The 26,106-nt window shown below is 39.0% G+C and overlaps 1 protein-coding gene across 1 annotated transcript in view; it reads left to right on the forward strand.

Annotated features, from left to right (window-relative positions):
* LOC150089623 (1-phosphatidylinositol 4,5-bisphosphate phosphodiesterase epsilon-1-like) overlaps nucleotides 1-26,106 on the forward strand; it is a 634,994-nt gene that overhangs the window by 446,129 nt on the left and 162,759 nt on the right. Inside the window, exon 33 of the mRNA XM_090390053.1 lies at nucleotides 13,840-13,959. Coding sequence (XP_090246179.1) covers nucleotides 13,840-13,959 — 120 coding nt within the window. The remainder of the gene's footprint in view (nucleotides 1-13,839; nucleotides 13,960-26,106) is intronic.

A 26,106-nucleotide genomic window follows, 5' to 3' on the forward strand; every position in this document is an offset into this window, starting at 1 on the left:
TCGTGCAGGCTTTCTTTACCTTAGCCCAAATAAATACATGGGGTGTGTTAGGGTAACTAAGAGTGGAAACAGGTGCAAGTATACTTGCATGTACACCAATGCTAGGAGTATAGTTAATAAATTTGATGAGCTTGAAGTACTACTCAAGACATCAAAGGCAAATATTGTTGGGATATCAGGGTATCACACAGATAAAAGCAGTGCAGAATTGGAATTTGAGGAGTACAATGTGTACAGAAAGGATAAACAGGACACCATTTAGCATTAGCATTTAGCATTAGTAGAGGCATTTGATGCAAGAAAGCAAGCTTATGCAGCATCAGCCAAAAAAAAAAAAAAAAAAAACCACTTCCACTTCACCTCTCTGTTCATTCAAAATACCTGTCCAGCTGAGCCTTAAACTTATTTAGGCTATCAACTTCCACGACAACGGCTGGAAGTCTGTTCCACCTACCAACCACCTGCTGGCTAAAGGCAAATTTCCGCACGTCTATCCTACATCTGTCTTCCGTCAATTTGAATTTATGCCCTCTCAGGTGATTATTCTGAGCGAGAGGTAGAATCCCATCAGCATGGCGCCTCCGTAGCCAGGTGGGAAGGAGCAGCAGTGCGTAACACAAGCTTCTTGATTAGACCGGGGTTCGAGCCCGTCACCACCAAATACGGAGGTTGCGGAAAGGTCAGGGAATGACCACCGCACATCCCGGAGCAATATGGCCTTAGTTGCTAATGCTCCTAAAAACCAAATAAACAAACAAACAACCCATCAGCATTGAGCATGCTCAAACCATTCAAGGCTTTATACCCCTCTATCAGATCACCTCGCTGGTGCCTAGTCTCCAGACACTGTAATTTGCAAAACTTAAGCCTTCTTCGTAAGAGCACCCCTTTGTTCCATTCACTAATCTTGTTGCCCTTCTCTGTACTCATTCCAGCAGCTCTACATCCTTCTTGAAATGAGGCCTCCAGACCTGTATACAGTACTCTAGGTGTGGCCCGACCATTGCCTTATACAAGGGAATAATCACCTCCTTATCCCTGCTAGAAAAATTCCTATATATCATTGACAATACACCATGAGCTACTCTTGCAGCCCGTCTGCACTGCTCAGAGAACTTCATATCTGCCTGCACAACCACCCCCAGGTCCCTTTCATTCTCTAACACTGTCAGTGTAGTACCACAGAGTTGATATGTTGCTGTGTGGTTGCTGTTTCCCATGTGTAGTACTTTACATTTGTCAATGTTAAACTTCATTTGCCACCTCTCAGCCCATCTGCTCAACCTTTCCAGATCCTGTTGCAGCAGCATAGTGTCAGTAGTGTCCTTGACATACCTGTCTACCTTCGTATCGTCTGCAAACTTTGACATTAAGCTTGATATACCCTCATCAATATCATTTATGAATACAGTAAACAATAATGGACCCAACACTGAGCCCTGAGGGACTCCACTAATAACATTAGTCCATGACGAGCAGTGTCCATTGATTACCACTCTCTGTCTTCTCCCCCTCAGCCATCCCTTTATCCACAGCAGCAATTTGCCTCCAATGTCACACTGCTCCAATTTGTGCAGCAGTCTTCCATGTGCAACAGTATCAAAAGCCTTTCTAAGATCCAAGTATATAATATCAAAGTTATTCCTTGCATCCAGTTCTTTTGTGACTGCATCATAGTATCCAATCAAATTGGTCAGACTAGACTTCCCCTTAACAAAACCATGCTGTGTCTGAGCTATAACTGAAGTCTTGTCTAGATGATCCTGCAGTGCTTCTTTAACCAGTGCCTCCATTAATTTTCCTGGAACAGAAGTTAAACTAACAGGTCTATAATTACTTGTGTCGCCCTTTGATCCTCCTTTGTGAATTGGGGTCACTGTGTGACCCCAATTCACAAAGTACCTCAATTCCATGGGTACTTCCCCTGAGTCCAAGGAAGCTCTCATAATTATGGCTAAGGGTTTGCTTACTTCCTTTGCTGCCTCCTTTAATATAACTGGATATATCCCATCCACCCCAGGTGCCTTTCTTGTGTTTATCTCCAACAACTTCTCCTCCACTTTACTCTCAGTTATTACAAGATTCTTTAGCTTACTGCCAGAGTTGAATACACTTCTGGCATTCCCCTCGCTGAATAACTCCTCATGTGTGAATGTCGGTGCAAAATATTCATATAGTTTGTTGGCTACCTGAGCAGGATGATCAACAGTTGAACCATCGATATCAAGTGGACCAATCTGATTTATCCCCTTCCTTTTAGAGTTTACATAAGAAAAGAACTCTTTACTGTTTTCCTTTGCCAAAGATTTCTCGTAATCTGCCTTCGCCTGCCTAACCTCCTTTGTAACTCTATATGATTTGTAACTTTATATGATGAGAGCCCTGTCGATCAATTCGGCCCTGGAAAGATTGTGCAAGGCTCAAGGGGTAGAATTTTTTACAGCCTGGTCTGTACTTGTTAATAGGAGAGACTGCTTCTACAGGGATGGGATACACTTGAATAGAAAGGATGCAAGAATGTTTGCTGATGCTATCGAGGTAGGTTGGTCAGAAAACTGCTAGATTGGGGGGATACAAAGACTAATAGATTAACAGTAGCTACTGGCAGAGGTGAAAGTGATTCTTGCACTGCTTCTATTGGAATGAGCCGCAGCCTGGAAAATAAGATGCAGAATATTTCAGAGACTGCTGGGAATCATTGGGGTACAAATAAACACATAGGTTGTGTTAGGGTAGCTAAGAAAAAGAACAGATGCATGTACACTTGTGTGTACACCAATGCTAGGAGTTTAGTAAATAAATTTGATGAATTTGAGGTATTGCTCAAAACATCAAAGGCAGATATTGTGGGAATTTCAGAGACGTGGTGTCACACAGATATCAGGAATGCAGAACAGGAATTAGGGGAGTACAATGTCTACAGAAATTATAGACAGGATAGGAAGGGAGGAGGGGTTATGCTATTAGTTAAGAAATACATAAAATCCAAGGAAGTGAAGCCAGTCGACATTGCTGGACAGTGCAGTGTCGAGTCAGTTTGGTGTGACATAATCATTGGGAGATCAAAATTGAGAGTAGGAGTGTGCTATAGGCCTAATGACTCTGATGAGTATAATAAGAAACTGTACATGGAAATAGAGTGGGCCAGTAAATCAGAGAGTGTTATAATGGGGGATTTTAATTTCCCAGATATTGACTGGAATTTGGGAGTTGGTCACTCACACACTAGCAAGGCTTTTGTGGATTTATTGGATGATTGTTTTCTACATCAGCATGTTCGGGAGGCAACTAGAGGGAGTAATACTCTTGATTTGATTATCAGTAGTGATTCTTCATGCATTAAGAATCTGCAGGTAAATGAACCACTAGGGGGCAGTGATCACAGTGTGCTGAAGTGGGATTTACTCAAAGAGGTAACTACCATTAGGGGTAAAGGGAAGGATTATTGCTTTTGTAAAGGCAACTACGATGGACTGAGACAGTATTTAAATTCTATACAGTGGGACCAACTGATGATGTTACCAACAGCAAATTCAAAATGGGAAGCATTCAAAGAACTTATCTTGGAAGCTACTAGGCTTTACATACCAACTAAGAAATATCATTCAAGGTTTTCCCACATAACTAATGAGATATATGACAGAGAAGAAAAATTTATGGGATACATACAAATTAACACGTGACACAGAAGCCTATGATAGATACAAGTTGATCTGTAACCAAGTTACAAAGGAGGTTAGGCAGGCAAAGGCAGATTATGAGAAATCTTTGGCAAGGGATGCAAAGAAAAACAGCAAAGAGAAGGAAGGGGATGAATCAGATTGGTCCACTTGATATCGATGGATCAACTGTTGATGATCCTGCTCAGGTAGCTAAAAAACTGAATGAATATTTTGCATCGACATTCACACATGAGGAGTTATTCAGCGAGGGGAATGCCAGAGGTGTATTCAACTCTGGCAGTAAGCTAGAGAATCTTGTTATAACTGAGAGTAAAGTGGAGGAGAAATTGTTGAATATAAATACAAGAAAGGCACCTGGGGTGGATGGGATCTATCCAGTTATATTAAAGGAGGCAGCAAAGGAAGTAAGCAAACCCTTAGCCATAATTATGAGGGCTTCCTTGGACTCAGGACACAAGTAATTATAGACCTGTTAGTTTAACTTCTGTTCCAGGAAAATTAATGGAGGCACTGGTTAAAGAAGCACTGCAGGATCATCTAGCCAAGACTTCAGTTATAGCTCAGACACAGCATGGTTTTGTTAAGGGGAAGTCTAGTCTGACCAATTTGATTGGATACTATGATGCAGTCACAAAAGAACTGGATGCAAGGAATAACTTTGATATTATATACTTGGATCTTAGAAAGGCTTTTGATACTGTTGCACATGGAAGACTGTTGCACAAATTGGAGCAGTGTGGCATTGGAGGCAAATTGCTGCTATGGATAAAGGGGTGGTTGAGGGGGAGAAGACAGAGAGTGGTAATCAATGGACACTGCTAATCGTGGACTAATGTTATTAGTGGAGTCCTTCAGGGTTCAGTATTGGGTCCTTTATTGTTTTCTGTATTTATAAATGATATTGATGATGGTATATCAAGCTTAATGTCCAAGTTTGCAGACGACACGAAGGTTGGCAGGGTTGTCAAGACACTACTGACACTATGCTACTGCAACAGGATCTGGAAAGGTTGAGCAGATGGGCTGAGAGGTGGCAAATGAATTTTAACATTGACAAATGTAAAGTACTACATATGGGAAACAGCAACCCCAGAGCAACGTATCAACTCTGTGGTACTACACTGATAGTGGTAGAGAATGAAAGGGACCTGGGGGTGGTTGTGCAGGCAGATATGAAGTTTTCTGAGCAGTACAGATGGGCTGTAAGAGTAGCTCATGCTGTATTGTCGATGATATATAGGAATTTTTCTAGCAGGGATAAGGAGGTGATTATTCCCTTGTATAAGGCAATGGTCAGGCTACACCTAGAGTACTGTATACAGGTCTGGAGGCCTCATTTCAAGAAGGATGTAGAGATGCTGGAACAAGTACAGAGAAGGGCAACAAGATTAGTGAATGGAACAAAGGGGTGCTCTTACGAAGAAAGACTTAAGTTTTGCAAATTACAGTGTCTGGGGACTAGGCACCAGCCAGGTGATCTGATAGAGGTGTATAAAGCCTTGAATGGTTTGAGCATGCTCAATGCTGATGGGATTCTTCCTCTTGCTCAGAATAATCACCTGAGAGGGCATAAATTCAAATTGAGAAAAGACAGAATTAGGATAGACGTGACGAAATTTGCCTTTAGCCAGCGGGTGGTTGGTTGATGGAATAGACTTCCATCCCTTGTCGTGGAAGTTGATAGCCTAAATAAGTTTAAGGATCAGCTGGACAGGTATTTCAAACGAACAGAGGGGTGAAGTGGAAGTGGTTATTTTTTATTTATTTATTTATTATTATTATTTTTTTTTTTTGGCTGATGCTGCATAAGGTTGCTTTCTTGCATCAAATGCCTCTACTAATGCTAATGCTAATGCTAACTCGGTTACAGATCAACTTATATCTATCATAGGCTTCTCTGTCACGTGTAAATTTATATGTATCCCAAGCATTTTTCTTCTCTGTCATATGTCTCAATAGTTCATCTGACCTCCATTTAGGCCTAAACCTTGAACAATATTTCCTAGTTAGTATGTAAAGCCTAGTAGCTTCCAAGATAAGTTCTTTGAATGCTTCCCATTTTGAATTTGCTGTTGGTCCCACTGTATAGAATTTAAATACTGTCTCAGACCATCTTAGTCGCCTTTACGAAAGCAATAACCCTTCCCTTTACCCCTGATGGTAGTTACCTCTTTGAGTAAATCCCACTTCAGCACACTGTGATCACTGCCACCTAGTGGTTCCTCTATCTGCAGATTCTTAATGCATAAAGAATCAATACTGATAATCAAATCAAGAGTATTACTCCCTCTAGTTGCCTCCTGAACATGCTCATGTAGAAAACAATCATCCAATAAATCCACAAAAGCCTTCCTAGAGTGTGAGTGACCAACCCACAAATTCCAGTCAATATCTGGGAAATTAAAAGCCCCCATTATAAGGCTCTCTGATTTACTGGCCGACTCCATTTCCCTGTACAGTTTCTTATTATACTCATCAGAGTCATTAGGCCTATAGCACACTTCTACTCTCAATTTTGATCTCCCAGTGCTTATCACACCAAACTGGCTCGACACTGCACTGTCCAGCGATTTACGACTGGCTTCACTTCCTTGGATTTTATATGTTTCTTAACTAATAGCATAACCCCTCCTCCTTTCCTATACTGTCTATCCTTTCTGTAGACGTTCTACTCCCGAAATTCCAGTCCTGCATTCCTTATATCTGTGTGACACCACGTCTCTGATATCCCAACAATATCCGCCTTTGATGCTTTGAGCAATATCTCAAATTCATCAAATTTATTTACCAAACTCCTAGCATTGGTGTACACGCAAGTATACATGCACCTGTTGTTTTTCTTAGCTACCCTAATACAACCCATGTGTTTACTTGTTCCACAATGGCTCCCAGCAGTCTCTGAAACTTGTTTTCCAGACTTCTGCTCATTCCAATAGAAGCAGTGCAAGAATCACTTTCACCTCTGCCAGTGGCTACTGTTAATCTATTAATCCTTGTATCTCCCCCAAGCTAGCAGTTTTCCAATCCACCTAACACTGCCTCGATAGCATCAGCAAATATTCTTGCACCCTTTCTATTTAAGTGTATCCCATCCCTGTAGAAGCAGTACCTTCTGTTAACAAGTAGAAGATGTCCCTTCTGACATCAAGTGGACCAATGTGATTCAACCCCTTATTTCTACTGTTAGTATTAGTATTAGTGGCCATATGGTGCAAGAAAACCTACAGCTTTTGCTGCAACAGCCAAAGGGGAAAAAAAAAAGTAATATAATAATAATAAAAAAATAAATTAAATAATAAAAGAAAAGAAAATAGACAACCTATGTGTTTCCCTGCTCCCTTAGGTAACTATCCAGCTGAACTTTGAATTTCCCTAAATTGTCCGCCTCTACCACGTGATAACCATGTGAATAACTTATTCCAATAATTTATAACTCGCTGGCTAAAATAAAACTTCCTGTAATTCAGTCTAAAATAGCCAAAATCATTAAACTAGCTGAAATAACTAAAAAATTTATCATGTAGGCAATTAAAACTTATAATTTCCAGAAGCTGTGACTAGCAGTTGTTCATAGAAATCTATAATATTTTGATTGCCAATTGTATTAGAGAATACAGATTTCACTGACCTAAAGTATTGTATGAATTTAAGATTTTTGAATATGAATTTAAGAATCCTGCAAGTTAATTTAAGATTCTGGTATTTACTGTAGAAAGGATGGCTGTATACATATATATATATATATATATATATATATATATACACTGTACTGCCACTTTATTAGGTACACCTACCTAGTAGTGTGTTGAGCCTCCTTTAGCCTTCAAAACAGCCTGAATTCGTCTAGGCATAGATTGAACAAGATGCTGAAAATGTATGCTTAATGTATGCTTTGTATGCTTAATGATACTAGATAGGTTGTTCTGCTGCATTTATATCCACAACTGTGGTAATGTGACTTGCAACGTTGTGGGACAAACAATTTGTGTGCACAGCACAGGTGTACCTAATAAAGTGGCAGCACAGTGTATATGTACATATACAGGGCGTCTCAAAAATATTGGTACAAACGTTTAGGGGAGGTAGGAATCATCTAAAGGAATGTGAATCGCATAGGAACCCATAGACGGCGCTGTTCACCAGTTCGTGAGAGGGAAAATTTCTGGTTTACTCATTCAAGCAGTAGTCGCCGCATGAAGAGCATGCATCGATATACGAACTGTGAGCTGGCAGACATGCACCTAGTGTATGGATTAGCAGAGAGCAATGGACGAGCCGCTCAATGAATTTATATAGAACGCTTCCCAGACAAACATGTACTGGACCACCATTTGTTTGCGCGTGTGCATCAAAATTTGTGCGATTATGGGTCATTTAGATGTAACAGGAGTAGTGCGGGCAGACCACATTCGACGCGAACTCCTGCCATGGAAGAAAGTGTGTTGAATGCCATCCAGAAATAATCCTACTACCAGCACACGTGCCATTGCCTCTGCCTTAGGAGTGTCTCGTTGCAGTGTACAGCATGTCTGGCACGACGATTCCTTACATCCCTTTCATCTCTAAAGGGTTCAGTTACTGCTCCTCCAAGATCATCCTGCATGTGTGGCTTTTGCACAGTGGTTTCTCCAAGAAAGTGTTCAAGACTTGAATTTTCCAGCCTATGTTTTGTTCACGGATGAGGCTTATTTCACTCAGGAAGGCTTGTTGTTGTTGTTTGTTATTTAGTTTTTAGGAGCATTAGCAACTAAGGCCATATTGCTCCAGGATATGTGGTGGTCATTCCCTGACCTTTCCGCATCCTCCGTATTTGGTGGTGACAGGCTCGAACCCCGGTCTAATCAAGAAGCATGTGCTACGCATTGCTGATCCTTCCCACTTGGCTACAGAGGTGCCTCGGAAAGGCTTATTCAATCAGCACAATGCTCATGTGTGGGCTCACGACAACCCACACGATCTACACCCCCATGTGGCACAACGTCGCTTTGCAATAAATGTGTGGGTAGGTATGATCGGTGACTGCTTAGTCGGCTCATACCTGTTACCATCCCGCATGATCTCCGCTAAATATCGGATCTTTCTTGAACAAGTTGTACCAGGGTTACTTGACGATGTTCCAGCAAATGTGAGACGCAACATTTGGTTTCAACATGATGGGGTGCCTGCCCATTATGGAAGGTGTGTTCGTGACGTTTTGGGCGTCAATGGATTGGTCGTGGTGGACCCGTTGCCTGTTCCCCACGCTCACCTGATTTATCGAGCCTTGATTTCTTTCTGTGGAGGGGCCCCTCAAATCTATTGTCTATGAATCGCCTGTGGAGATGGAAATGGATCTCGTGGTGACTCGTCTGCACTGCTGCTACTGTCAAAGAAACTCCTGGTGTGTTGCATCACGTCTCATGGTGGAACCTTCGAGCATCTGTTGTAACATCATGAAATGCATCCATCTCGTACTCCATTGTTAATAAAATAAAATAAAAATAAAGTACAGCCATTATCAACCCACTATAGGATGGAAGCCTCCTCAACAATTCATGCTGAGGGAAATGGACCATAATCTGCCACGCTGGTCCAGTGAATTAATTATCATGATCCTGAAACCAGTTAGCAACCTGCTGTACCTTTTGGCATGGCACGTTGCCTTGTTGATACTAGAGTAGTCTCTATTCACTGTCATCATGAAGTGGTGTATTTGGTCAGTGATGATAGAAAGGTAGGCATTCCCATTGAGCCATTGCTTAACAGTGATCAGAGGACCCAGGGCATGCCATAAAAACAGTTCCTAAACCTCAACACCTCCAGCCTGCTAAACACCAACAGTGTATTGGTGCCATGGCCTCATGTTGCTTTCTCCAAATGCGGATACTCTCATCAGCATGATACAGTTGGAAACGGGATTCATCAGACCAAGCGACAGATTTCCATATGTTGGTAGTCCAGTGTTGATGCTGATGTGCCGGTGCAATGTTCAGTTTCTTGTTGTCTTGCAGTGAGCATGGGCACCCATGATGGCTGTCAACTGCCATAGCCTGTATGAGCTAATGTCTGGCACATAGTCCATGTGGATATAGTTTTGCTATTTATACATTGCACTGGATGGTTATCTGGGTCACTGTGTGGCATCACTACTCTGTTATTAAACAAGACACATAATGCTTGTCACAGGTGTCAACCACATTGAGCTGTCCCATGTGTGACTTTGGCTGTTTGTTAGACTGCTGTTGAGCCAGTCATGGTAAACTCATGACAATATGGAATGGGAGCACGTAACCCCATTGGCTCTTGTTGCGATACTTGTACTGCATGTCTTTCCCCAACAGTCATTCCACAAACACTAAAAAACTGATTGCCACATGTGTGAACTACAATCTTATACCAGCCATTTCTGACTTTGAGCTTCACCAGCATCACAGACCAGTTCATTCCTACACAAGGAGGGGTACTGCTAATGCAAAGCCAATTCTGTATATATTATACAGCCAACATGGCTGCACCAAAATATAAATACACTGGCCAAAAAAATACAAACCTTTATTCAATATAGAATCAGGCTGCATTTATTTAAAATAACAACAAATAAGTAGCGCAGCAAGTGAGCAGCATGGTGTTTTAGTGCATTTTGGTCTAATTGTAACCATTCTTCTAGCAAAATATTGTGTAGATGTGACAAAATTGAAGGAAGAGGATTTGTTGCCGAATAGCTCTTTCCTGTATCCCACACATTCTCAATAGAACTGAGATCATGCAAATGTGGTGGCTAGAGAAGATGATGGATATCCATGTCATATTCTCCGAACCATTCTTGCATGATTCTGGCATGATGTACTGTTGCATTGTCATCCATAAAGTGGCAATCACCTTTGAGATAAAAGTGTAACAGGGTGCAATAGATCTGACACAAAATTCGGATACTCCCTGGATGACATTCAACCTTCTGCTGGTATCAGTTGACTGTCCTTGCCAATAAAACATTCTTCAGATGAGCCAGCAGGATCTATCGCTTTGCCGTGTTCTCACCACACTTTCTGCCTACCTCAGTACAAAACAAAATGTTGTATTATGATTTGTCTGACCACATGACTTTCCTTTATTGTTCCACTGTCCAATCACGATGTTCTCAGGCACCACTGCAAGTGGATTTTGAATAGGCAGGCAACTGCCAATATCCAATTTTAATTTCCTGCGTATAGTATAGTATAGGTTAAAATAGGGCATTTTTGGGCTTGGCTGAATTCAGATGTTATTTTGCTGCACACTGGATGTCCTATTTTTCCATACAGTTCTCTGTAGAGTGTGATAAAGTTCCATTCAAAGAGCATTTCAGTTTCTGACTTGGTAGAATGTGAATGCACATCTCTGTTTCTGAATTAAACTCAAACTTTTGGCCTTATTATGGGATCATATGAGATGATCTAAAAAAAATAGCCACTAACAATTTGTTTAGCAAATTATTATACAAGATATGTGGTACTGTATGTTTGACAACTATTCAAAAATAAACTAAACTTTCTCATGTAGAAAACTAGTGTTCTCCCTTCATTTTTTATTTAACCTGCCAGACTGCTAATTCCTTGTTAATTTTTTATTTTTTTTCACTGATTACCAAAATTGTATGGACTCGTTAAGTACAAAATATCATTTTAATATTAATGGTAACTATTTTTTTAAAAATACAATTTATAAGAAAGTTGTTTTTTTTTTGGCCATTTTTACATCTAAACTTTAAAAGTAAACAAACAGTGGAAAAATAAACAAATATTTTCTTTATGAATTTTTTCCTATTAGTAAAGAATAGTATATTCTTTCAAAATATCTATTGTAATATTCATATCTACAGTAGTTATTTTTAATAAAATTTAAGTATACAGTGCTCTCAAAACAGCCTTGGCAGCACAAAAGATTCATCACTCATTTTTACAAAAAAAAAAAAAAAAAATTTAAAAGGATACTGCTCCCATTAAAAATCTAAAATTTAAAGTTCATAGCTGCAATAGTTATATTTTAAGAGTTTTCTTTAAAATTATCAAAATTTTGTTTTTTAATAAAATTAAGCTGGCAATCCTTCAACAGAATGCCTTAAAGGGCAATCTGTAACATAAATGAATAAACATAAACAGCTTTTCTAAGTTTTTACACAAGATTCCTTACCCTCTCCCCCCTTGAGATTGTAAAAAGAGACACTTCAAACAGGGTAAATAAATGGTCACATATCATTATATGAAGCAGTAAGCCATACAAATGGTCACCACTGCCAAAGGACAATAATTGAATTGCCAGGCAGCATTTCACACATGGCTTATCATAGCTGTTGTATTACTGGCTCCCAAAAAATTGCAGGTGTTGCAAAATAATGGCTTCTTTCACAACTACTAAGACTAATGTAAGTAGTGTGTTGATTATTTTTGATTATGGTTTGCTGCTAGTGAGAGGCAGTGGGAGATTATGCATTTGAGGGCCCAAGGCACAAACAAAGTTTGGGGCCCACCTAAAATTTTAAAATATTGAAATTTAAATGAATAAATACAAAGTGCAAACTTTTTTTTTTAACTTTTTATTTCTACAATAAGAAAAATAGAACAAAAATTATAAATAAACATAAGTATCTAATCTGTGCCTGTGCCGACCTATACGTGTTATTGCCTGTACACAAACCTGCGTGCAGTTCACCACTCGCCAGCGAGCGATATACAGTATATATGCACAGCTCTAACGCTGTGATCACCATGTCATTTTCGATTTTCATATAAATAAAACATTCATGTGAATTAAAGCTTTAAAATGAAATAATAACAATGTTTTTTGTTGGTCTGGGACCTCTGGGAATGTGGAGCCCAAAGTTTACGCCTCATTACGCCTGTGCGATAATCTGCCACTGGTGAGAGCAGATAAAAAGATAGTATTATTACCAAAAACTTTATGATAGTTTTACTTAAAAGTACTAAGGCTCTTATCAGGCTAGGTTTATTCATAGATTGTCTTTAAAAGCTCTGAAAAACTTTGGTGCTTGGCCCAATCTCCTATGAGGAGGGTTAAGTATTTGAAGAACAAAATGTAAATGATTTATTTGAAAAAGTTTTGTTAATGATACAACATGGGTTGTTAACACTAATTCAAAAATAAATAATAAAAACACTTACCCACCTTAATTGTGTATATAATTAGTTCACAATAAACTAATTTTGACTCTGCTAAAAGTAGGGTCAAACACAAGCGCCTGCCATGTAATCCATCATGTATAACCATGGTGGCTTAGCAAAGGTCTTCATGAGACTATGAAGAATATGGAGTGTAGATTAAAAAAACAGAAATTATGTTCTGGATTCACTCATGAATATTCATTCATCATCTTTTTCATTACAAAAAAATTGAATACAGCTTGCACATCATCATGGACTGCGCAATGATATGTATTTAAAATATGATTTAGAGCATACGTTTGGAACTTTTAATGAATTTGGTTTGCCATAGCTCTTTTTGGATAGAAAAATTTATGGAATTATTTCCCTATTTGTAAATATAGCTTTTAAATATACGAAAGAACTTCTGGGTTAATGAAAGTGTATTTTATAAATGGTTTTATTGTTTTGATATAGTTTTGCATAGTAAAATATTTATGCTGGGTTTTATCTCATATGTATTAATTTACTAAATTATAAACTATACAAATATATTGTTGTTAGTATCAGGTTTAATGACACAAACAAATATATTGTACAGATTTGTATAATTATATATCTAAATCTATAAATTTTAATGATTTATTATTGTAAATGCAATGTACAGATTGTATATTATTAGCCATATTGTGCAAGGAAGCCTGAGGCTTATGTTGCAAGAGAGAGAGAGTTAGATTTTATTGAGGAAGGTAAGAATGTTTTTATTGTTTTTATTTCATATTTGATATTCTTAAATCTAAGTACATTTCTTTTGAAGATGACAGTGATAATAGAATTTGCAAAACTGCTAAATATAATATTGTGCCTATAATGCCACTTTTATGTAACACTCCTTTTTAACTGGTTGATAAATAGGCTCAGCCTGTATGCCAGTTGTTTGCAAGACTAAATAAATTAATATATATATATATATGAAACAGTGGGTGAAATCTAAAATACTATAATGGCATTACCTACATGATAATGTAATTTCTCCATAGGGTTTGTTACCAGTTCAAGCCCTACAAATTCAGTAAAATTAAAAAAGATGTCCTCCAAGAAGACAGTTTTGTCAACAGGGAATGTGACTTCCATCTCTAGCACCCCTCCTTCAGTTACAGGTAAACTTTCAATGCATAACAACCTGTATATTCAATTATTTTGCTTATACAGGTACTTGGAATTGTCTCTAGCTGGTGCCATTTTTAAAAGAGATATTGGAACAAGAGGATTTGTCCTCCAGAGAGCTTTACAGTTATCGATTTGACAATCGCTTTGTTTAGCATGTATGATATATACTGTATTTACTATATTATTTAACTGAATTACTTAATTTATTCTCTTGATTAAACAGAAGATACATAAATTTTGTCTGTCTTTTAAACTGCCACTTTCAGACTCTTTACTTTCGAGTCAGTTATCCTGGTGGACAAATGATGTAATAGCGGATTATGCCTGTGGTTACTGAACTAGTGTTGTAGCCCCATTCGTGATTTAAAAAATTGACAAAAACTGGTTTCTTTTTGACATATTAGGGAAACTTTAAAAAGTTGCTTTGCATGATACAAAAAATGCAGACAGCATATTAATCACATCATCATATTTTCATTATTTGTTGCAAGAATGTATCTGCCATAGCAACTAATCACTATGATAGCACCTTAATAGCAAGCTATCTCGCCATATCTCACCATATTGAAATGTAACATATATTGTTGATTACATATATAGTTTTCTTACAAATAACATAAGGTGCTAGTATTGATGATACAATGAAAAGAAGTGCAAATTATAAATAGTTATTACTATGGAATTGGGAACCAGTGATGAAATGACTGGATATATGTTTTTAACAAATTTCCCGTAATTCTCTTAGTAGTATGGATATTTATTCATGGAAATTATAAAAAAGAGATCGTTAAGAGATAATTATAGTTACTGGCATCTTGTGTAACTTTCACATCCATTTATGCATACTTAATTTAATTTAATACTTTTATATAGGAATTGATAAATATATATATATATCAAAAGATATTTATTAATAGTTAAGACAAAGCTAAGTAATATTTGACAGGTGCTCTCAAAATATTCCAAAATGAGCATTTGCAACCTTTATACAACAGTTTTGGTAAACACAATTATGGCTGAAATGTTATCAGAAGATCAATTTGCTTCAGTGTATCATTTTAAATGGAAAACAAAATGAAAAGTTCACCAGGTGCAAACTAATATTTAGTTGAACTGCCTTTGTCCCTGATGACAGCAGCACACGTTGAGGCATTGACAAGATCAATTTCTGAAGATAATCTACTGAGAGTTTGTGGTTCCAAACACGAATTATGGCTTCCTAAAGTTCACGAAGGGTCTTTGGTTTCTTTCTGGCAACTGCAGATTCCACATGATGCCAACAGTTCTCTATAGGATTCTGGTCCGGGCTGTTTCCTGGCCAGCTAACAGTTGTAATGAACCATTTTTTCACCTGTAACAAATGTAAACACATTACTGTCAAACCCCTAATGCAGAAATGAAGCTAAAGTAACTACAGAAGTGCATACTTACACTTTTCGCCTGATGACAAGGAGCAGAGTCATCCTGAAAGATGCAGTTACTTGGCAGGATGAAATGGTATCTAATGGTTGGCAGAAATTGGCCTTCCAATATAGCCAGATATCCATTGGCATTTACAGAACCTGCAGTTTATAAAAGGTTTATAAACTACAGGTGACCTACTCCATTATCAAAATGCACTCCCATATCGTTTGGGTGGTAGGGATTTTCACTGTAGACACCATACAGTCTGAATGGTATTCTTCACCATGTCTAAGGTCTCTTATCAGAACCATTTAATTTGAATTTCTTCTCATCTGGGAAAATAACTGACTTCCACTGCTCAGGGTTTGTTGTTTGTTATTTGGTTTTTTAGGAGCATTAGCAACTAAGGCCATATTGCTCTGGGATATGCGGTGGTCATTCCCTGACCTTTCCGCATCCTCCGCATTTGGTGGTGATGGGCTCGAATGCCAGTCTAATCAAGAAGCGTGTGTTACGCACAGCTGCTCCTTCCCACCTGGCTACGGAGGCGCCCACTGCTCAGGGATCCATTTGACATGCTCCTTACACCAAATTAATTGGGCCTTTTTAATTTTTTGTGTGAGGAGGGCTTCTTCTTAGGACAATGGGCTACAAGTCCATTTTTGAAGATGCATCTTCTGACTGTTACTGCACTTGCTACCACTCCTGTATGTTCTTCACATTCTCTTTTCAGCTCAGACAACAAAGCTTTACAGTTTTTAAGGCATAAGCGCTTCAAAATATGGTCCTGTATAGAGACACATTTGCATCCAGTTCCTTTTTTCCTACCAGCCGAACCGGTATTCTTGAGTTTGGAAAGAAATCTACTCACTTTCGACTGATTACAAGACACTCTATAAGCAATATGATGAGAAGAACATCCTTCCTCATATAAAGCAACAATAGCGCTCTTTCTTCATGACATCAACTGCATGTAACTAGCCATCCCGACACAAGCAAGGAATGACTGCAACTCTTGCAGACTGTGCTTATATAGCTGAAAGTAACAGCTGATGCAATATTACGTCATCACCTATGCATGTCAATCTTATCTGATGCAATCTGTAAGAAATATTGCCATATACGTACGTTATTCGGATGACAATTACTATCTTAAAGGATGATGCACTTTCTTTGAACACCAGTATATATATATATATTATATATATGCTAATCACCTATTGTCTTCGCCATCTTAATTTATCCATCCATTTGTCTGCATGTAAAAACCTACTCCTAGTGGATTGATTTTCATGAAATATTATATTTGGGCCTTTCAAAGATATATTTGTGTAGCCATTCTGAATTTCAATAAAATTGGACAAACAGAAATTTAGCAATCATTATTTCTTTTTTTTTTTTTTTTCATACAAATTGTATTGAAAAAAAGAAATGCATGTATTGTTATGTAAGACTTGGGAACATGGTGCAACTTATGAAGATTGAATATATATATATTTTTTTTTATTTAAACATGAACAATAGATACATTTCAACCACAACTATTTATATTCTATGTACAAAAGCAAAAAGGGAAAAATAAAGAAACTTTTTAGAAAGAAATACAAATGTTTCAACATTTCAATTTCAGGAATTAAGAACATGGTTTCTTGGCATTGGATCAGTCTCATATTTCACACGTTGAAGGTGATGGACTCTTCAGTGATGGTGAAGAGGTGACCACCACTGTTCCATTTGCTGTTAAGATGATCCAGAGTTTCTGGTCTTTTGCAGTGGAATTCAAGTAGAAGTCTGCTCTGCAACTTCCTCTGTAGACTTCACTTTAGATTTTGCACTGACATGTCGACAGGAGGCACGTTTTCACTGCTTCTCGTGTGCTTCAAGTAGAAGTTGTAAATGATGGTCTTGGCAGCAATGAATAAGAAGTTGCAAGTGGTGTGTGCTATCTGCTCAGAGTGGAGCAGATACCAGTAGTCCTCCAGAGTGTGGGCTTGGTAGCAGGCAAACTTTGCTGCATCCGGTGCATATTTGATCAGTTCCTTGTTCACAGGGCATGCCAGGTATGTGTGTGTGTGTGTGTGTTCCAGGATACCTGAAGTGGTGCAGAAGAGGCAGTATTTGAGGTGCATAGCGCAAAGATTTGTAGCTTGACTGGGGTAGGAAGGATGTTGTGCCACAGTCTCCACTGGATGTCTGAGTCTGATTTGGAACATTTCATCCTATACAGAAGGTTCCACTGAAAGTTAGATGGGTGGCTCGTGATGTGTGGAGAAAGATGCAGGAAGAACTTGGCAAGCGAATGACGGGAAGGTCGTGGCTGTATGGCATACCATGATTAGCTGATACACTTTTTTCAGGGGTGCAGGGGACAGAGGTATAGTGTTTTCTGGTGTTGTAATGATGAAGATTGGTGCTCGTGAGGATCCGGCGACATCTCCAATCCCTTTAGCTGTAGTGATGTCTGGAAGGGCTCTTGCAATCGCTGATTTTAGCTGCTGCTGCTGTGCATTTACAGTTTTAATTGGCAGGTCTTCGGAACTTTTCCATTATTAATATCTTTATTGCAGGCAGTGAATGGTTACATGATTGTCTGATGCAATAATACCCATAACAGCAACAATGCTAGGGTTTTAACATATAATAACTAATACAGGAAAAATTGCATAAAACATATATTAAGACATAAAATGTATAATTACATATTTTACACATAAAATTAATATTAACATGGGAAATGAAAGAACATGAAAAGCAATGAAAAGACAATGGCAGTCACTCGGCTGAAGATGAAAGCTGCTCCCTGATGATGCGTCTTCTGTAGGATTTGTCCTCTATGTACTAGGGGAGGGCTCTTAAAGGTTTTTTTTTGGGGGGGGGGGGATCCTCCAATTGCAAATCTGCAAAAAACTTTGCATATTGACTTCACCTGCTATCATTTTAATTGACATGAGCAAGCGGAGGGCAAATATCCATTTGGTGACGTTTCTGTAATTTATAAGTTGGGTGATATCTGAAGTATGTGTGAGTGGTGGCAGTTTATGCTTGAAGAGGACCCACCAAAGAAGCCAGTACGCATGAGATGCAATGGTTTTTAGCATGGTTTTCATTGCCTACGCCCAGATTTCTGAACCGTAGGTGATGACTGGCTGCAGAAACTGGTTTATGTATTGGAGCGTATACATGAAGGAGATGTTGTTTGGCAAGCCATCTGGATCTGCAGACCTTGTTGTGAATATCTGCAACATGGTGTTTGAAATTGAGTTTGAGGTCGAAGATAACGCCGAGATCTCTGTGCTTGGTTACTGGGGTGATGGGGGTTTCCGTGGATTTCCAGGTTTAGTTGTGTTGGGTTTGATTTGAGTGAGAATACCATTTGTGCAGATTAGTTGGAATTTATCTTAAGAGAAAACTCTGCCAAGTATGTAATCAGATTCTTAAGGTTGTTAATTATGGTTTCAGAAACAGAATCAGGTCAGGCTGTCCTGTGTATCCGATTGAGGAGCTTCAAGTCATCTGCGTAACTGATAAATTCTGTTTGTTGGCACAGGAATGGGTGGATAGCAGCCATAAAGAGGGCCCTGATAAAACTCCATTCTAAGTGAGGGGGTCAGGAGGTCGCCTATGGTCCTAATTCCCGCCCAGTTCCATGTAGAAAAAACAAGGTGATCATCAGTTGTGGGGTCTGTTATTCTTTTATTGCGGAAGAGGGGTTCTGAGAGTATTGCATTAAGTGATGTTCCCTCAAGAGTGTGGTGAAGGTTAAGCTTCTTCCAGCGGTGAAGTGCATCTTTGTAGAAGAAAGGTAGTTTTAGGGGTGCTGGCGCCATGTCCATTCTTAAGATTGTTGACAGAGAGAGCCCTCTTGTGGCTGTTGCTAGTAGTTTAACGGTGGTGGCAGAATATGAGTTTTTCATTTGCAACGTCTTTAGAAGAAAGGTGATCCGGAAGGCTGTGATTTTGTCTTCAAGAGAGACCAGCCCTGACCCCTGTGAGTGAGCGGCTGGCAGAGTTTGAAGGACATCCAGTTGGTTTTCTTCCAAAGGAAGCTTCGGATAGATGCTTGGATTTGGTGGAGGAAGTCACTAGGCAGAGTGAGAACTTTGTGGGTGTGCCAGAGAATGCTTGCCGCCAGCTGGTTGACCACATGTACTCTCCCTCTCAGAAAAGATATAGTGCACACTCTTCTCCATTTCCTGAGTACCCTGTTGAAACGGCTCAGCAATTCGGGCCAGTTCTTCTAGGAGAAAAGGAGAATATTGCCTAGATTCACACCTAGATATTTCTGTCCCTCGCTAGACCATGTGCATTGGATGGGGGATCAGTTTGGCATCTGATGCTTGGGCATAGAGATCATGAGCCTTTTGGATGTTTTCAAACTCACTATCATGATGAATTACAGTTGTGACGTCATCAGCATATGCTGAGTAGGTTATTTTAAGGTGAGGCTCTGGTAGCAGTGTTCGTTGGGATTGTAGACTGGTGGCAATTTTATCGAGGAAAGGTTCTATGGCAGAGAGTGGGCAGAGAATAGCTGTACAGCTTTTATCCCTCTGCAGTAAGGAAGGTGCGGGTGAGCTGGTTATTGACTTTCAAACAGAATTTAGCATCCTTGTATAGCAGATGGATAGTTCAGATGATGTTAGGGCCCCGTATCCAAATGCTTTCAGTGTTTCAAGCAGGTAGCAGTGTTAAACTCTGTCAAATGCCTTTTCCTGGTCAAGGCTAATTAGTGCTAGAAATTCCTGTTGGCTATTTGCAGTGGAGAGAAGGTCACGGATCAGATTAAGATTGTTGGGTATCGATCTTCCTGGTACTGAGTATGTCTGTTAGTGATTGATGATATCAGGAAGAGTGGATTTTAGTCTACTGGTGATGGAAAAAATTTTTCAATCCAATAGCCTTGGAAAAAATTTTGCAATCTGTGTTCATTAAAGATATTGGGCACCAGTTTTGGAGGTTTTTGCAATCTCCTTTCTTGGGTATCAGTTGTGCAACAGAGGTAGTGACCGAATCTGGTAGACTGTGGGATTGTGCTTCTTCAAGCATTCATAAGAGAAGCACTCCGAGTTGATTCCAGAAGGCTTGGAAGAATTCTGAAGTTAGTCCATCCAGAACTGGAGATTTGTTTTTGGGAAGTGCTTTGCATGCTGCTGTAAGTTCTTTTAGGGTGATTGGTTTCTCTATGCTGTGTTGGACTGTTGGGTGGATTTTTTTGAGTCCTGAAAGGATTTTCTTAGTTGCCTTGGTAGAGGTTTCTTGGGAACTGTATATTTCTTGATAAAATCTGGTTACTTCAGAGAAGATTTGCTCCGGGTCTTCGGTAATGTCTCCGTCTTGGGGCTGAATGGCAGTGATGGTGGTTGCTTTGTGACATCTGCATTCTAACAAGAAAAAGTATTTGGTTGGAGCATCCGAAAGAGTTATGTGGGCATGTCTTGATCTCGGTAGGGTGCCTTTGGCTGAGTGGTCCAAGTGAGTTTGAATGACCTGTAGAGTTGACACTGGGCCAGAGTATCAGGTGGTAGTTGCTTCAGTCTTTGCTCAAGTTGGTAGAGGTTAATACGTTTTTGTTGGCTCTTCTGATGGCTGTAGATTTGTGAGAATGATCTCAGTTGACTTTTAAATCTAGGCCACCATTTGTACATGGGTTCCAATCTGTCTTTGGATTGGGCAAGGTTGGATATCAGGTCTTGTAGTTTAGAGATATATTCTCTGTCTTGAAGAAGGCTATTGTTGAATGTCCAATAAGCACCTCCACTTTTGAAGTAATTGGGTGAGAAGGAGAATTGCAGTTTGACAAAGGAGTGATCTTAGATATAAGATGGGATATGCGTGATGCTTCTGACCAGGGGGACAGTGTGTTTGGGATGTAGTATCTGTCTAATCGGGCTTGGTAAGGGTTTTTTTTTTTTTTTTTGATTTGGTAGTTGTTGGCGCATGGGCTTCTGTGGCCATATTGCACCTCCCAAGGTTTTTGCAGTACTTTGATCCAAGCCCGAGGCGGGAATCGAACCCGCGACCTTTGGGTTGCCGGGCAGGTACTTTACCCACTCGGCTAGCCCGGTCGGCGCTTGGTAAGGGAGCGTTCCTGATGCTGTATTTGCTAATCTCCAAGTGTAGGACTTTTCTTCTAGGTGCTGGTGTCTAAATGTGACGAAAAGTTCACTGTTGTTTACCAAGGCCTGCAGGTTGTTGATTAGCATTGTGCGATGCTCAGTGCATTGTACTCTGTCCATTTCTGGGTCAAGAGTGCAGTTGAAATTTCCAGCAAGTATTATGTATTCCTGATCTATTGTAGAGAAATGGCTCTGTATGAAGTTGGTTATTTGAATAGCAAGTGGGCCCTGCTGTGGCATATAGATGTTAAAGATATGCAGGGTTTCCTTTTGAGGTGTATCCAGGGCGGCGTAAATTGCATTGCCAGCGATCTCTGCTATCACATTGAGCTTACAGGCAGACGTATGATGAAGGCGATTCTAACTCCTGCTCCATGATGTTGTTGGGTTGGAGAATGATGGAATACATATGGCCAGTCTGCCCATTTAAAAGATGGCCTTGTGTCTGCTTAAAATTTGTTTCTTGCAGGAGGAGTAGGTCGGCATGATGTCATTGGACCTGGCATTGTCGGCATGTTGTCATTGGATGTCAAAGGCCAGTTTATTGCACAATGCAGAGGCACATCCATCCTCTTGCATTAAGTGACATGCTAAATGTCCTCATTATCTACAGGAAAAAAGGTAAAGGTTTTGCAAATTTTGAGAGCGGTTAACATCCTGATTGATGGTATTGTTGTTCCAGCTCATTAATCAAGTAGTACAGACACTTAGATTTATTCATGTCTGCCCTGTTCTTTTTTACTTTTAGTTTAGAATGCAGATCTTCAAGTTGTGAGATGAGCTCTGGTATGTTAGTGGTGAACTTCAGAGCTATCATCAGCTTCTGTGGAGAGCTGTGGACTTCCCGTAGAATGGAACTGGAACGTAGTTTTTCCACAGTTAAAGGGCCTTTAGTGAAGGGAAAGTTGCTTTCCCCATCCTCATCCTCTGAAGCATCTGAATAATGGGAATCACGGTTGTTCTCTTCTTCTGCCTCCAGAAATTCAAGTTCTTCTTCATTTGAGTCGTGAGTGGTTTCTACTTGCTTATTTATTTCCCTACTTGATGGCATGATGGGCTTATTTGGGATCTGACTTCTGTGGCGTTCTGTACTTATTTTTGTCAATCCTGTTGTTTTTGTTAGTGTTTGGCTCTTTTCCTACCAGCATGTGCATTGTCTTCGTGTGTTTTGTTACTTTGGATATGGACTGCCTTGGGGGTTGTTTCCAAGAAAAACCTCTTGTTTCGGTTGGTGGGCCTTCTGAAGAGATTGCATCCTGGTCTTCTGTGGTTGTCGAATTTTATTTTTCTGACGAGTTTGGTGTGGGAAGCATCTCAGACTGCTTGATAGTTTCTTCAGTATCCCCATTTTCTCCAACAGTCAGCTCGCTTTGTGCATCTGGCCTAGCCCTGGTTAGTGACACCTGAATTTCGGTATTACTTTCAGAAGGGCTGGAGATATGCGGGCAATTTTTCCTGATGTGGCCCTCTTCGTGGCAGAAGAAACATTGTGAGGAAATGGAGGTATAAAACACGTAAATGATTCCATTTAAATCAGCGTTGATGAGTTTAGGGATATTGTTTGCTGTGTTGTTAGTGAAGTGCATAAGTGCTTGCCTTTGAAAGCTTTTTATATGCGAAAATTCCGGTTTCATAGTTGCTGCAGAAAGTGTGCGTATTTTTCCTGTAATGGATCCATATTTGGATAAAATTCCTCTGAGGAATTGATGAGGAATTTCAGGTGGGATGTTTGATATTGTAACTTTCATTGGTGCTAAGGCAATTGCCGCCACTTCCAGGTGATGAAGACCGATGTCTATTCTGTTTTGCAGGATAGTTTGCGCAGGATAGGTGGCTGAAATACATCTGCACAGTTCCCGCTACACAAGAGGTGTGAGTAATATTTTTTGGTGGTACTTTCTCAGAGATCACTGTAAGGTACTGCTCTAAAGGGATGTTTTCCTTGGTAGCAAAGATTACTATTCCATTTTCCAGGGAAGTAATAGTGGTTGCTTCATTTGTTGGAGCGTTGTTTGGGATTTTTGCATTATACTTTGGGATATTTGCATTGAACAGATTATACTGGCATGTATTATAATCTGTTCAACACAGCATTAGCATAGGAATTAACAGTTACTGACCTTTTGGACTTTGCGGTATCGTCCTGTTGCCGCAGGGTGGTGTCCGGTGTCAGGGTCACTGCTGGTTGTGGCTGTAGTTTCCGTTGCTGTGGTTGTTTGTCCTTTGCTGGCCACAGCTGGAGGTGATTACTGGGGTGGGTGGGGGAGGGCAGAATAAGCTGTTACTGGAATAACCAGCCTTCCATGGCTAAAAGTTGAAAAAAGTTAAAAACTAACCTAGCTCAAACTCCACTAAATATACACAAACAGAATTATTATGATACGAAAGCTCTTCTGAAGAGGAAACAAACAATATAACTCTTGAATGGGGTTCTCGCAGTCAAAAGGCGAAAAAGGGCAAAATGGCAGGAGCTCAAAAGCATGTGTCCGACATGTAGAATGATACACACACACACACACACACACACACACACACACACACACACACACACACACACACACACACACACACACACAGTGATATATTGAAAAAAAAAAAAATATATATATATATATATATATAGATAGATAGATAGAGAGAGAGAGAGAGAGAGAGAGAGAGAGATTTAAAAAAAAAAGTATATGCAAGAAGAGCAATAAATATTATATATAGTCGTAATTAAACTGAATGGTTAAGTTCAGAAAAGTATAATTTTATTGAGTGTTCTATAAAGTTATGATTTTAGTAATTAATTGATAAAGAGATAAGGATATTTACTTTTCACTTCTATTAATCACAGAAAAAAAAGAATTCATTTAATTTAAGAAAACAATATAACATGCCTGAAATATAATGCACTGCATATATTAACTAACCTATATCTCTATTTTTGAAGATAAATAGAGATACAAGTTAGTTAATATACACAGTGCATTATATTTCAGGCATGTTAATTTTTTTTAACATGCCTGAAAAGGATATAACAAAGAGATAAAACAAAAAAACCAACCAGTTTTTGATGTTCAAAAACTGATTAAAAATACTGATTCCATGCAAGAAATCAAAAATTCCTCTTTATAGACATTGATTATAACACTACTGCCTTATAACCCATCACAAAATTATTAGGAAAATACTGTAAAAAAATAACTTTAGTTGAAATTTTGGGAATGTATTTTATCATACTATCTATTAAATCTATCATACAGGGTTTATATTATCTATTAATTCTATCATACAGTAAATTAAATCTATTTCATTAAATAAATTAATATATTAAATCTACCATACGGTATACATTATCTATGAACTCTATCATACAGTAGAAACATTTGGAAGTACCGTAATTTTAGAAACCAAGGGAAGACAAATGCATTAAACTGAAGAGGAACATCTAAAGTTTTGATTAGCTATAGCTACAGCTACAGATTTTCAATATGGGCATCATTGGTTATTTGAATCCCACTGAAAATCAAGTTCCTCCCACACTTTATGCAGTGTTTCAGGGTTACTTTTGCTACAGAAGCAGTGATTCTGGCCTTTGGCTCAACCACTGAAACTTTTGAACTTTTGCTACAGTGATTCTGGCTTTTGGCTCAATCACATTCCTTGGTAATGGTGGTTGATAGACACTATCTTTCATGAAACTCCAAAGTTAGAAATCTATTAGTGTAGTCTGCGGATTGTGAAAGCCAATGAATGGAACTCAACCAGCCTATCTTCCTTGGAAGTGCTGATCCATGCATGCTATAACTAATTGATGATAATGAGGTGGAGTGCCATCTTGTTGGAAGAATAGTTATCCATTGGGGTTATCAGTGCTGATTTATGGTATCAGACAAAGAATGTTGAGATAAACAATCCTGGTGATTGCTTTTTCATGAAAAAAGAAAGGCTCATAAATCTTCTCTGAACTCAAAAAACACATTGACTTTTGGGCTGTCACAAACATGTTCAAGTAAGCACTCACCTAGATTTTCTGTGCCTAAAACACAAACATTGTGCTTATTGACAGAATCATTAACATGAAATGTGATTCATTACTGAACATGACATGCTTGAGCACAGGGCCGCCACAAGTGGGTAGGTGAGGCAGATCATTAGTTTTTGACATATGCAAGTCGGGCCACTGTTTAACAAACTTCTTTATAGCGAAATTTTCTGTTTAGTGATATTTTTTGAATTCCCCTTGGTAATTACATTTAAAATAGTTTTCGTAGAACAAAGAAAATTTTTACATAACGAACAGATTATGAGAGACTTAACTGGGAATGGATTGTTCGCACCTCTGGCCTTCGGGCAATTAGTGCTACTACTAAGCACGAATTAAGAGCCAAAGGGATTACCAGTCTGCAATTAGTGGTACTCGTAAAACCTAGCCAATTGCCTGTCCCACATACCTAGAAGTCATACTGCTCATCTGATTGGTTAATGTTTACTGGTATTCAATGTGGCATGCAAATAATTCATTTGAAATAAATACAGTACATGAAATTGCAGACTTATGTTAATTTGCTTATTATCTGAATCCGTGTTTCATATTTATATTTCACAGAGTTATATCCAGCACATGGGTAT

Source organism: Mastigoproctus giganteus, chromosome 2 (genome assembly GCF_048544385.1).
Source record: "Mastigoproctus giganteus isolate SK-2022 chromosome 2, ASM4854438v1, whole genome shotgun sequence".
Taxonomy (NCBI): Eukaryota; Metazoa; Arthropoda; class Arachnida; order Uropygi; family Thelyphonidae; genus Mastigoproctus; species Mastigoproctus giganteus.